The sequence below is a fragment of the Ichthyophthirius multifiliis genome (assembly GCF_000220395.1).
Source record: "Ichthyophthirius multifiliis unplaced genomic scaffold scaff_1120509251321, whole genome shotgun sequence".
Taxonomy (NCBI): Eukaryota; Ciliophora; class Oligohymenophorea; order Hymenostomatida; genus Ichthyophthirius; species Ichthyophthirius multifiliis.
This window is the reverse complement of record NW_004085988.1, coordinates 109,493-123,488: the sequence shown is the minus strand read 5'-3', so window position 1 is coordinate 123,488 and position 13,996 is coordinate 109,493. Positions and strand designations below refer to the sequence as shown.

At 16.5% G+C, this 13,996-nt stretch overlaps 4 protein-coding genes across 4 annotated transcripts, besides 19 other annotated features; 2 read left to right on the top strand and 2 right to left on the bottom strand. All coding sequences in view use genetic code 6, as the record gives it.

Moving 5' to 3' along the window:
* Positions 1 to 249: 249 nt before the first annotated feature.
* Positions 250 to 282: a microsatellite.
* A 448-nt stretch (positions 283 to 730) lies between these two features.
* Positions 731 to 3,619, top strand: IMG5_181290 (hypothetical protein; the record flags this gene model as incomplete). Its single annotated transcript, XM_004027496.1, has 5 exons — positions 731 to 1,226; positions 1,282 to 1,520; positions 1,587 to 2,401; positions 2,451 to 3,097; positions 3,163 to 3,619. Exons 1-5 carry the CDS (start codon positions 1,201 to 1,203, stop codon positions 3,617 to 3,619), a joined length of 2,184 nt encoding a protein of 727 aa, XP_004027545.1. The 5' UTR covers positions 731 to 1,200.
* Positions 3,377 to 3,486: a microsatellite.
* Positions 3,620 to 3,636: 17 nt separating the features above from the next.
* Positions 3,637 to 3,677: a microsatellite.
* Positions 3,638 to 3,690: a microsatellite.
* A 256-nt stretch (positions 3,691 to 3,946) lies between these two features.
* Positions 3,947 to 4,002: a microsatellite.
* A 1,271-nt stretch (positions 4,003 to 5,273) lies between these two features.
* Positions 5,274 to 5,311: a microsatellite.
* Positions 5,312 to 5,631: 320 nt separating this feature from the next.
* Positions 5,632 to 5,670: a microsatellite.
* A 153-nt stretch (positions 5,671 to 5,823) lies between these two features.
* Positions 5,824 to 5,856: a microsatellite.
* Positions 5,857 to 6,594: 738 nt separating this feature from the next.
* Positions 6,595 to 6,619: a microsatellite.
* A 111-nt stretch (positions 6,620 to 6,730) lies between these two features.
* Positions 6,731 to 6,785: a microsatellite.
* A 665-nt stretch (positions 6,786 to 7,450) lies between these two features.
* On the top strand, positions 7,451 to 8,354 carry IMG5_181280 (kelch motif family protein, putative; the record flags this gene model as incomplete). Its single annotated transcript, XM_004027495.1, has 2 exons — positions 7,451 to 7,862; positions 8,113 to 8,354. 2 exons carry the CDS (start codon positions 7,451 to 7,453, stop codon positions 8,352 to 8,354), a joined length of 654 nt encoding a protein of 217 aa, XP_004027544.1.
* Positions 7,625 to 7,675: a microsatellite.
* Positions 8,355 to 9,423: 1,069 nt separating the features above from the next.
* Positions 9,424 to 9,484: a microsatellite.
* Positions 9,433 to 9,494: a microsatellite.
* Positions 9,495 to 9,855: 361 nt separating this feature from the next.
* Positions 9,856 to 10,660, bottom strand: IMG5_181270 (ligand-effect modulator 3 LEM3 family protein, putative; the record flags this gene model as incomplete). Its single annotated transcript, XM_004027494.1, has 1 exon — positions 9,856 to 10,660. A coding segment is annotated over one exon (804 nt), but the record flags the coding sequence as incomplete, so codon positions are not given.
* Positions 10,661 to 10,851: 191 nt separating this feature from the next.
* Positions 10,852 to 10,896: a microsatellite.
* A 6-nt stretch (positions 10,897 to 10,902) lies between these two features.
* Positions 10,903 to 10,946: a microsatellite.
* An 84-nt stretch (positions 10,947 to 11,030) lies between these two features.
* Positions 11,031 to 11,076: a microsatellite.
* Positions 11,077 to 11,702: 626 nt separating this feature from the next.
* Positions 11,703 to 11,756: a microsatellite.
* A 97-nt stretch (positions 11,757 to 11,853) lies between these two features.
* Positions 11,854 to 11,933: a microsatellite.
* Positions 11,858 to 11,926: a microsatellite.
* Positions 11,933 to 13,053, bottom strand: IMG5_181260 (hypothetical protein; the record flags this gene model as incomplete). Its single annotated transcript, XM_004027493.1, has 3 exons — positions 11,933 to 12,493; positions 12,547 to 12,917; positions 12,990 to 13,053. 3 exons carry the CDS (start codon positions 13,051 to 13,053, stop codon positions 11,933 to 11,935), a joined length of 996 nt encoding a protein of 331 aa, XP_004027542.1.
* Between the last annotated feature and the right edge of the window lie 943 nt (positions 13,054 to 13,996).

Sequence of the window (13,996 nt, the reverse complement as noted above, 5' to 3'; positions counted from 1 at the left end):
GAAAATTTCATAAAAAAAAAATTAAAATTAGCATTTTAATATTTTTGGATATTTATTTATAATTTTTCACTTTTTTTATTTTTTTTATATATAATTTTTTTCCATCTTTATAAATTCTCTAATTTACTTAAAAGAAAAAATTTAAAAATTACTTAAATAAATTAGAAACACATAGAAAAGCAAAAAATATATTTTCGCTCTAAATTTAAAATTAAAAAGTGTTTATTTAATTTGTATACCTTCTATATACAAAAAAATAAAAAAAGCAAATAAATAAAAAAATAATTAAGAAAATAAAAATAAAAAAATGTAAAAAGAACAACAAGATAAAGATTTAATTATAATCCTTGAAAAGCTAAACTAATTCTAAAAGTAATTTACTGATTACATAGCCAAGCTAAAAAGATATAATAAAAAAATAACATCTTAGCCGACTAATATAAAAAATGGAGATTTAAAAGATTATTAGCTTGAAGGATTAACATGGCTAATAAAGTTATTTGATTTAAAGATAAATGGAATATTAGCAGACGACATGGGGTTAGGAAAAACAATTCAAACAATAGCTTTATTAGCTTTTTTGAAATAATAATATAAAATAAAAGGCCCTCATTTAATAATTTGTCCTTTAACAACTTTAACTAATTGGTAAAAAGAATTCAATTAATGGCTTCCTTGCTGTAAAGTAGGCCTAGTGGAAGCTAGAAAAGAACCTCGTTAATTAATGGAAGAATTGTTCTAGAATTCAAAAGTTATACCCTTTGATGTAGTGATAACATCCTATTAGGGAATCAAGACGTGTAACTTTTTATAAAAAATTAATTGGAATTATTTAATTGTGGATGAAGCACATGTTTTAAAAAACGAATTTTCTCAAATTAGTTAAATTGTGAATTCTGTTAAAAGCTAACATAGACTTTTGTTAACAGGAACTCCTTTGTAAAATAATTTACATGAATTATGGGCACTCTTAAACTTTTTAACGCCAAGTCTTTTTAATGACTCAGAGTAGTTTGATAGCCTTTTTATTGAAAATATGTCTAAGAGTGGTAATGTGGAACATAAGTTGGAAATTATTAAAAAATTGCATTAGATTGTGTCCATTTTTATTCTTAGAAGAACTAAAAAAGACACTCTTAAATTGTTTCCTAAAAAAAAGAAATTCATCTATATGTTGGACTTAGCTAGAAGCAAATTTAAATGTACTAGAGTATTTTAACCAATAGGTAATTCTTTTTTTATTATAAAAAAATAACTTATTTATTTTTTATTTAAAAATAGAACTTTTGGAGATAATTCAAAATTATAATTTAATAATGTTTTAATGTAATTAAGGAAAATATGTTGTCATCCTTATTTATTTGGAGAGGCTGAAGATAAAAATGAGCCAGAATACGGTGAACATATAATCGAAAACAGTGGTAAATTAAAAATTTTAGACAAGTTACTTAAAAAATTATATTCGGAAAAAAAACAAAAGCACTAAGTATTAATATTTTCATAATTTACAACAGTACTAGGTAAAAAAATAATAATTAATTTATTTTTTTTTGATAAAAAAAATATATTTTATTAAAATAAAAAAGATATACTAGAAGATTATTGTACATATAGAGAATTTTCATATAGTAGAATAGATGGATAAACTGACTTAGAAAACCGAAATTTAGAAATAGATTAATTCTAAAAAAAAGATTCAAAATAATTTATATTTTTATTATCTACAAGGGCAGGTGGATTAGGAATAAATTTAACAAATGCTAATTTTGTAATTATTTTTGATAGTGATTTTAATCCTTAAATAGATTAATAAGCGGTTGATAGAGCCTATAGAATTGGCTAGACTAGAGATGTAATAGTAATAAGGATGATAACATAATTTACAGTGGAGGAGAAAATCATTGAAAGATAAGTTATTAAATAAAAATGGAATCAATTAGTTAGTTAGGCTGGTAAAATAAACTAGTTAAATGAAAAAAAAGATTAAGGATATGATATTGAAAATATTAGGAATATTATCTCTTATGGAGCTGATGAAATTTTCAAAGCTAAAAATATAGGAGTTAATGATGAAGACATAGATACTTTATTATAAAAAGGAGAAGAAAAAGCTTAAGAAATCTAAAATAAATTTTCCTAATTTGAAACTAATGAGGATGAAATTTTAGACTTTGATATCAAAACTATTCAATATAAAGAATTTATGGGATAGGAAGCTAGAGAAGTTGATGAAATAGCTATTAGAGATGCTGCTTTATAAAATAAAGAATTATAAAAAAAAAGTAATGCTAGAAGAAAAAATAATGATTAATAATATTAATATGTCAATGTTAAACCTGTTATTATTGAAGATTTTTAATTATTTGTTGATAAAGAAAGGGTGGCTTATTTACTTTAAAAAGTATAAAAATTATTCTATTTTTATTTTTTATTATTATTTATTTTTTTAGTAAGAAGAATTTAAGGCTAATGGAATATCTCCTTAAGATGAAGAAATGTATAATGAAGAATATTTGGAGGAAATTACTTAATACTAAGGACTTTCATAAGACGAATTCAATGAATTAAATAGTTTGCTATATGAAGGATTCATTAATTGGAAAAAGAAAGATTTTACTGCATTTGTTAATGGATGTGTTTAATTTGGCAAAAATGATATAGAAAGTATTTAAAAAAACTTTTTAAAAGACAAAAGTATAGAAGAAATATAAAAATATTCTAAAAGATTTTGGGAAATAGGTCATTTGTGTATCAATAATTTCAATTAAATAAAAATCAAAATAAATAAAATTTAAAATGATAAAGACAGACTATAAAAATTAGAAGATTTAGTATAATATATATATATATTAATTGTTTTTTTTTATATTTATGCATTTTTTTAGATAAAATAGAAATTCAAATAAAATCCAAAGTTTTCAGAAGACATTAAATTTAAAAAAATAATATAAAAAAAGTATATGAATGATAATATTTTCGATTAATGTTTCTATAAATTTTTAATTAAAAAAGTTAATTAATATGGATGTAGTGCTGTTTAGAAAATAATGAATGACATATAAGAAGATTCTTTATTTGCATTTAATATATAATTAAAGTAATTATTATTAAAAATAAATTAAATTAATATTTTTTTTCGTTTTTAAATAATATAAATTTTAGGGTTCAGAAAGAATATGTTATATCTGGTAAAATAAATATTTTGAACACTTTGCTTAAAGGAAACAGTTATTTTATTGATGATAATACAATTTAAGATGAAAATAAATAAATTACAGATACTAAGAGCATTTCTTCTATGTCTGATATCTAAGAAAATGAAACAGATGTTTAAGAACAATAACAGGAATACGATTAAGAATAAGAACAAAAGCAGGAATAAGAATAAGCGTAACTATAAAAATAAAATTAAGATTAAGATTAAGAAAAAGAATAAGAACAAGAATAAGAACATGAATAAGAATAAAAATAATAATAATAATAAGAGAAATAAAAAAATAAAAAACCTTAAAAATAATTATCAATAGATTAAAGCTTTCAGAAGTAAAAATTATATGTCTAAAGAAAATCGCTTCGATTAAAAGGAGAAGATATTAATAAAAAACTAGTTTAAATTTGATATAAATATATTTAAAAATATATATATATATATATATATATATATATAATTATATATAAGTTATATGTATAATTAAATTTTATAATATATTTTTGATTAAAAGGATAATATTATTTAATATTTTTACTTGATGAAATAATTTAAATATAAAATTTGATTATTTTTTTATTTTAAAAATGTATATTTAATTTATATTTTATTAGAATTATTTATATATTAATATTCGTTTCTATATTTATTTTTAATTTAATTATTATAGCATTTATTTAAATAATTTGTAAAATATTGATATAAAATAAATTTGATAAAATAATTTTTAGAAAAAAATAAATATTATGATTATATATATTTATATTATTATTATATTATTTAAAATTATTATTTAATATGTTTTTTATTTAAAAAAAAATCAATATTATAATATTAAACACCAAATATATTAATTATTTCTATATATTTTTTAAATTTTTATTTTTGTATAACTCAATTTATTATATAAAATAAATTATACAAAACAATCAAAATCTCTATATAGCTATTCCATTATTTAACTTTTAAATTCCTTTAATAGATAATTTTATATATTTTATTTTTAGAACTAATTCAGAGTTAGAATTTTTAAATTGATTCTAAAGTTAAATATTGTTTATTTCTTAATTAATAAAATTCATTTATAAAAGAATTATTTTTGAAATAATATATTTTAGTATGTTTGTTTTAAATATATTATATTTATCTTTTAAATCAAATACTTAGTAAACAAATTTAGTCATTTCACTTTAATCCGCACAAAAGTTATTTTGGAGGGTTTTTTCATTCAAATTTAAAAACAAGCAATTATAATGGTTATGATTATAGTATTATGTTTAACTTAATTCATTTTTTTTACCTTTTATTTTAACTCTTTAGGCTATATTATTAATTAAATTAATAAAGGAATCATTAAACCCCAAAAGTTTTAAATGATTAACAGAAATTAGTTCGAGAATTAAATGCATTAAATATTTTGATAGATTGTAGAATTGAGATTTTTTATTAAAAGTGTTTCTTTTTTAATTAAAAATTAAATTTTATAAATAATTTTCTTCATCATATTCTAACTTAACTATCATTTATTTATTTTTATTTTATTCAAAATATTTTAGAAATCTATATTATCCTTTAAGATACCATATAAATTTTTATTTTATTTATTGTTATATCATTATATTCAATTTAAAATTATTTATATTCATTATTTATTAAAAAGAAGAATTAAAGTTAGTAGTATTTTCAAAAAGGGAATCTAAAAGACTTTTAAAAGATTGTTATTATTATTCTTTAGTTAAAATCTAAGAAAAGTCATACGAATTTACAAAATTATATGTATTTTATTAGATTGTATTATTATTTATTTTAAAGTTTATGAATTATAAGTTTTTGTATTTTTAAATAAAGCAATTATATTTGATTTCTTTAGTTTTACATATTTTTTTGACTATATAAACATTTTAATCAGAAAATTTGTTGCAATAATCACTATAATGTTCTTTTTAATTATTTTCAATATTATTATATTCTTAATAGTTTAGATTATTAGATAATTTATTATTTTTTTTAATAAAAGTTTTGTTTTATATTCGTTTTATTATTATTTCTTTATTCATTTATTTAGTTTAATTTTTTAATATTTATTTTTTTAATATTATTTTTATATAAATATTAAGATTTAGGATATTATTTTTAAAATATAAATTAAATTATTATTAAATTAATTTTTATATGGTATAGATAATAAATATTATTAAAAATATCTTTATAAATATTAATAATTTAAAATTTATTTATATTAAAATAAAAAAAGATTAACAAAAATTTATTTAAAAATAATTAAAAATAATAAATAAAATATTATTAAATTCTATTAATAAAGAAGAAATTAAATATAAATCAAAAGAAATTAAAATAGAAAAATTAAAACAAAAAATATTTAAATTTAATATGTAATTATAAAATATTATTTGAATTTTAAAAAATAATATATAAAATATTAAATAACATTAAAAAATTAATTTTAAAATAAGATTTATTTTAATTATTTATTTATATACAATTTTGGGGTTTATTTATTATAAATATTTTTTATATATATTTATTCAATGATATTATATTTATTTTTTATTTTTTGATTTAAAAAAAATATCTAATTTAATAAAAATATAAAATAATTTTATTTTATATTTTATTTTAATTTTATTAAAAATAAAATTTTAAATAATAACATTATTTAATCTTTATATTATAAATAAAATAATTATTAATAAATAAATATATAATTTCTATAGTATAATTTTGTTTTTTATATATTATTTTATATTTTAAACAAAATTATTTCTCTTTTTGTTTAATAGAATTTTTAATTAAGAATTTTTATATATTAATCGTCACAGTTTGCTTTTAAGAAGATTAGATAATACTTTTAACTATTTATAAATTTTATAATTTTTAAAATATAATAAGATTTATTTATATAATATACTATTTTCTTTTTTAATTAATATTTTATCATTATTTCGAATATTTTTTTTAAAAAAAATTTCTAATATTAATTATTAAATAATTAATATAAATTTAAATATATTATATATAGTATAAAAATTAATTTTATTATATTTAAAATTTTTGTTTACTTTGGGTCTAGTGAATTTATTTATTTTAAAATCTTTTCCGTATATTATTTATTATTAATTTTATTATAACAATTATTTTATATATATATTCTTAATCATCATTTGCTTATACAAAATCTTATCCTTATTTAAAAATTATATAAAAATTTAATTATTTCGCATTTTGCTTTATTAAAAAAAGTATAATTTAACAAATCAAACTTTAAATTAAAAACTGAACATTAGAACATCTGTTATTATGATTATATATTTATTAATGATTTTTTGTTTTTTTAATATTACTCTTGCAGTCATATAGTTGTAAATAAAATAAAATTAAAAAATAAAATTATATTATTTTTTTTATTTATAAAACTCCACAAAAAGATAATTAATCTGCTTTTTTTGACTAAGATATTTATTTTATATATAAATATATAAGAAAATAAAATATACAGTTATTAAATTAATATAAAAAAAAAGATTATTAAAAATATGAATATTAAAAAATATAATATGTTATTTAAAATAATTAAGAGATAATTTTAAAATTTTGTTTCCTAATAAATTTTAATAATTTTTTTGATAACAAATATTACTTTATATTTTAATATCTATCTCAACTTTAAATTTATAATAAAAATAATTATTTATTTTTTAAATTATTATATATTGAAATATACATAAATTAATAATAATATTAAAAATAATATTTTATTTTAATTTTTTAATTAAATAAAAATAATAAAAAATAAAATCATTATTTATTTAAATTTATTTTTAAATTTTTTTTTCAAAATTAATTTAATTTTATTGAATTCATATTATATTATCAAAATAATTATATATTTTAAATATAAATGAATCCAGATTATATTATTTAAAAAAATAAATCACATATTTAAAATGAATTATAAAAGTAGGAATAAATACCTCTAATAAATAATTTTCAAAATATTCCTCCAATAAATTTTTAAAAGTAAAAAAAAAAAATTAAATAATTTTATATTAATAAAAATAAAAAAGTCAACCATTAAAAAAAATTCCTATAAGCGAACTATCAATTTAAAATAATTTACATTAAAAATGCCCTTAACATACCAAATATTTTATTACAAACATATGTGTAGCCGATAACTGTTTTGAGCCTTTATGTGCTGAATGTGTAAAAGTACATACATTTATGCATAACTAAAATGAATCTTAATCAAATATAGATACTATATTATGCAAAAGAGAGTAATGCTTATAATTTGTAAAAGAATTAAAGGATACATTTGTAAATGAACAATCATTATTATAAAATATAGGAAATTTAGAAAGAGGAGATGTTTTTAATAAATGTTTAGAATAAATAAAAAAATCAAAAGATTATTTAATTTAAAAAATAAATAATTTTTATTTTAAATTTGAAGCAAAAGTTAAATAATAAATAAAAGAAATTCAAGAAAGCCGTCCTGGATAATTTAATGCGATTAATAATAAAATTCTAATGATGATAAAGGAAGTAACTGAAATGGAAAATTAATTAAATTCTAATTAATATGTTAAATATATTTTACAAGTAAATAAAAAAATATATAAAACTATTTATTGTAAAAAAAATATTATATTTTTAGATTCTTACTGATAATTTTAATATAGATCTTGATTCTATTCAAAAAGACGTAGATTATGGTATTTCTCATTATTTAGATTCTTTATTTGAAGTAAATGTAAATTATGAATTTTTAGAGACTTTCGATTAATTTTTAGAGGAATATATTTGTATACAAAATTTAGATATGTAAAAGAACTATTGGCGTGGGCGTGAAATTTAAAAAACAGAATAAAGTTAAAAGACAGAAGATAATTATTAAAATAATTAAAATAAATAAAACAAATATAATAAACAATAAAGAAACACTAATTAAAAAAATCATTTAAAAATAAACGAATTTTAAGACTATAATAATAATTATCAAAGAAGTTAAAATAATGAAATAAACTCATATTCTGAATAATAATAATAATAATAATATACAAATTCATAAAATTATTCTCCAAATAAATATGATTCTTCTAAATAATCATAAATAAGTATATGAAAATAATACAATTATATATATATACATATTTATTTATAAAAAATAAAGGAAATGTATAAGGCGATAATTCACCATTAATTGACACAGCATCAAATGCAGCAATAAAAATATAAGAAACTGGAAACATAAAAATAAATATATAGGATTATTTCATTGAGGAATGTCCAAATAGTATTCTTCATTTTTTTTAAGATAATAGTAAATAATTTAATGTTTTGAATTTATCAAATCTATCTAATGATCCAGATACTTAAGAATGGTATTCTGTAGAATTAAATATTCCTTTCAAAATTCCAATGTATCATAGAAGTATTATTACCTCTTAAGGAGAAGTCTATTTGACAGGAGGAATCGATGTAGTGCAAAAAAATAGAGTTTTATCACAAACATATTAACTTAATTTCGATAATAATGGGTTAGAATTAGTCGGAAATATGCATTAGAGTCGACATTCGCATTCTTTGATTCATTTAGGAAATTTTATTTATTGTATGGGAGGTAAAAATGAAGAAAGATGTCTTGTTTCGTGTGAAAAATTTGATTTAAATACTAAAAGATGGATTCAAATTGCTGATTTAAAAGAACCCGCTTGTGGGTGCATATTAAGTTGCTTTAATGAAGCTTTTATTTTAAAATTTGGAGGAATTTCAGATTTTAAAATCGAGATAAATTCAATTGATAAATATTGTGTTGAAAAGAATATTTGGGAAAATATAGCTTTTAATTCCCATTAGATTTAGATCCCTTAGTTTGGGGGAGCTTGTTAGATAAATTAAAACGATATAATTATTTTAGGAGGAGTTTTAGATAATAAATAATAAAATAAGTGCATATTAGCAAAATTAAATAATTAAAATTATTAAAGTGCAGTACTTTATTTTGATTTAAGCTTACCTTTTTCTGGGAGCTTTTGGTAAAATCCTATTGTAGGAGGAAATATTTTATTTGCTATTTAAAATATTTAAATTGAGAATTCGGATAGTTATTATTTTAGTAAAAAACTACACTTTTATTAAATGGAAAAATATGGAAAGAAATTGGAAGATGATTTTTTTATTTTTTTTCTCTCTTTTTTTAAATAATATTTTTTTTATAAAAATATTAATTATTTATAATATTTTTTTTATATAGTTTTTTTATTTTTTATTTTGATAAGAAAATAGTAAATATTTTAATGTCTAAATTAAATAAAATAAAATATATATATATACATATAAATATATATATGAATATATCATAACATTATTTAATTATTATATTCAATAATTCATTTATATTTAATTATTATTTTTTTTAGAAAAATTTCATACTGCTTTTATGAAATGTAAATATAATATAAGTTTTATATTAATTTTTTAATAATTTTACTTTTTATTAAATAAAATTATAAAATATTATTAAATAAAAGGAATAATAATATTATAAAGGAATAAAACTATTTAACAAAATATTTTAATCTATTCAAATTATATGTATAGATTAAAGAAGAAAAAAAAAAAAATCATTTATCACCACTAATTTAAATAAAATTTTTATCAGTTCTCATAATTTTAACAAAAAGTACTAAACTTAACAATATTTATATAAAACCAACAACTATAAAAGCATATTATAAAAAAATATTTTTTCCTCCAAAAATGTCTTTTGTACTCAAAAGAAGACTTTTATGTCCTTTAAAAAATTATGTGTTCCAAAAGTCATCAATTAAAATATCATATTCTCCTTAATTTAAATCTTAATTAATTTTTCCCCAAATTTTTCTAAATGAAGAAAAACTAGATGGCTTCATCCATTCAATAAAATTTTCATCCAAAGTGTCATACCAATATTTATCAAGTTCTTTTTTATTAATTTTATATTTATGTTCTAAATCAGATGGCCATACAATATCAGTTTTTTAAATTGATATTTACTTATTTTTATTTTATAAATCGTAAATTTAATAGTTATCATTGAAAAAATATTTCGCAATAAGTCCACAAGGATATGCAATATCCTCCTAATTTAAATTCTAACCTTCAAAAAAATATTATTCTGTTTTGCCTAAATCTTTATTTGTTATTGCTGGAGAGCATTACTTCCTTAATTTAGAGTCAGATACATATTCTCCTTATAATTATAAATCTGACCTAGATTTCATAAATACCCTATTTTATTGAGAAAAGTTTGATATTTCATAAAATATGTATACTGGTTAGTTGAATTTTTAATTTAATTTAATCCTTATTTAACATTTTTTTAAAATTTTGTCACAATTAGTGTTTTGGTCATAGTTTTATAAAGTATATTCTTTTATTTAAGAGTTTATTTAATTTAAATATATTCCAAATATTATAAATGATAATCCGATAAAAAAAAATTAGAATAATAAATGCTTAAATTAAGGATTAGGATGCCATTTTTTATAAAAAAAAATCTTTAAAAATTTGCAATTTATATTTTGGATCATTTATTGAATAAGTATAAAATATCTTATTTATAATTTAATAATTTAATAATATATATATATATATATATATATATTTATATATATATATATATAACTATAATTTTTTCTATAATTAATATTTTTTTTATTATTATTATCTTTTTAATATTTATATATATCGCATATTTTTCTATTAAATTTTATTTCTTAAAATAATATCCATTTTATTAAATAATAATTTTTCTATTAATAATTTAAAAAAATAAAAATAAAATAATTAAATAAATAAAAATATAATTTATGTTCTTTTTTTAATAAATTTCAAAAATAATAATGAAATCATTTTTCCAAAAATTCCATAAAAAAAAAATATTTTAAAGACTGATTTAAAATAATATTAAAAAAAGGATTATAAGAATAACTTTTATTATATTTTTAAATATTTGGTTTATATATATTTTTTTTATTCATGATGAAGAAAATATATATTTTGTTTGATTTCAATTAAATAATTTATATATTAAATGCCTTTTTTTACAAAAAGGGAGGTTTATTATATAAATATTTATCAAAGTAAACTTATTTAATTTAGGAATATTTATATATTGGATATTTATTAAAAAATAATATAAATGAAAACATATATGTAGAAAAAGTAATCAAAAAAAAAATTCTAAATTTTTTAGAAAAGATAATTTTATAAAATAATATTCAAAAAAAAGATAAAATTAAATTTAAAAAATTAAAAGTAAATAAAAAGGTTTAGAGAATAACTTAAATAGTTTGAATATATTATGTCTTGTTTTGTAATATAGAGAAATTTGAAAATTTGAAAATTTAAAAGATAAAAAATTTTAAGGTTTAATGCATATAAATAATTAAAATGGGGTTTTAAATAATTAAAATATTTTTAATACTTGATTTTAAATACAATTAAAATAATAAATTTGTAAATAAATATTATAATTATAAATCATTATTATCTAGTTTTCTATTCATCAAATCTTTAAATTATATTTGAAATTTATAAATAAATAAATATAATAAAATTATAAAAAAAAATTAAAATAAATATTTATATATTTATTATTTATATATATATATGTTTATATATTTATATATTATTATATAATTATATTTTATTTTTATATCATATAAACATTTAAATTAATTACGTTTTTTGCAAATTATTCTAATATCCTCCAAATACATTATTGCATTCTGTTCTTCCTAAAAATTAATATTTTGGATCTAGTGGATTAATATTTCTTTATGTTTTGATTCCATTTTATTTTGTATTAGTTGCAGATCCTTCTATATCAGCATTAGAGTATGCATAATTATTATTTTTGGGTATAGTTTTAAATAAAGAAGATGCCTTTGCGCCTAAAATATCTTAAGATGTATTAGGATCGTATGATCTTTATATTTATTAATGTAATTTTTTTGATTAATTTCTTTCTATTTGACCGTAATCTTCTGGTTTTTAATCTCGATCAATTTTCCATAAATAAATAGGCTAAAGAGGATCTATATGCCTTTAAGATTTAAATATAGTTTTTTGTTGATTTTAATTTATATCTTGGACATTTAAAGAACTTCTGTTATCTTTAGGTATAAATATTTTTTTTGGTTATGCTCCTATAATTTATGGTAATTTTACATCAAAAGCTTTTAAATGATTTTTTTTTTTTCTTGTACCATCTATATCCTTTTTATGTATTTTTTATTAAAAAATAAAATAAAATATAATTATATATGTACATCTATATATAATGAATCTCTTATAAATTTAGGAACTTCAACAGTTATAGGCGAATATGATTATAAATTATATACTGGCATTAATGGATTTTATGGTTATCTTTTTGTATAAAATTTATTTATGTTCGGAGATGTACCTTTAATGTCTTCTTTGTATAATACAAAGCTCTATTTATTAAACTCAGGTTTGAATTGAATTAATTTTTTTGATTAGGAACATTTTATGTCTGTTATGTCGAATTAATGGTTGGGTTTATTCAAATCTAATATTTTATATTTTGATTAGGCACCTTTTATATCTTAGGTATTTAAATTATTATCTCTGGTTGTGTTTTCGGGATTTAATTTGGTTGAATATTCTGGATTAGGTTCTTTTTTTTTTTTAATTTATATATTTGAGTTTATTTTATTTTTTTAATTTGGAATTATAAATAAATACGTACTTATTGTTTATAAATACATGCAGTCTTTTCTATTTAGAGATGGGTAGTTGTAAGGATCAAGCATTTTTTTTATTTTTTGTATAATTTTTATTGCGTTTATTTTATATTATATTTTAATTAAATTTATTTATTTAATTTTATTTAATATTATAAAAAATAAAAATAAAATTTTATTATTTTTTTTTATTTTAAATTATTAATTAAAAAAAAACATTATATATATATATTTTTATTTAAATAATTTTTTTATGTATTAACAATATTCAAAATTTAAAATTATAATCCGGAATAAGTATATTTTCTTTCCTTTCGTCCCAATAAGTTAAATCATTTCTTAATAGCTCAGCTTATTTTATATAATCATCAGATTCATAATTCCTTCCTTATTCTTTAAGTAATTAGGAGTAAGTTTCTAAAGCAAAAACTTTGTTATAAGTATTAAAATTATTAGAATACTCTAAACAATCAATTAACTAAGATTCACTAAAATCTATGTTTTTAAGTTTTTTACTTATTAAAGAAGTGAATACAACAGATCTCAAAACTCTACTTAATCCTTCATTTTTTATTGAATTATGCTAAGTAGCAAATAACCAGAATTACGAGTTCTTTAAATAAATGAATACTTAAAAAAAAATTTTGTTTTTAATTTTTTTTACATTAATATCGTTTATATAATAAAGATATTCGCCTATATTCATTGCAGAAACTAAACTAAATTAAGATTTAAATAATGTGTCTTTAGGGTTCTTTTTTTAATTTTTTTTTAGCTTATTGAAATATTTTTTATTTATTGATTACTAAAGTACTATATTAAGAATATTATTCATTTAAAATTTTTTTTAATATAATAAATTAGTTTTCATTTATTTAATCAGTTTATCTATTTTAATCTTCAACTATATATTAAATAAATTTTTATATTTAAAAAAAAAAAAATACATTCGAAAGAGTTTATTGCTCTTTTTAAGTTTAAAATAGATTATTTTACTTTTTCTTAACAAAAT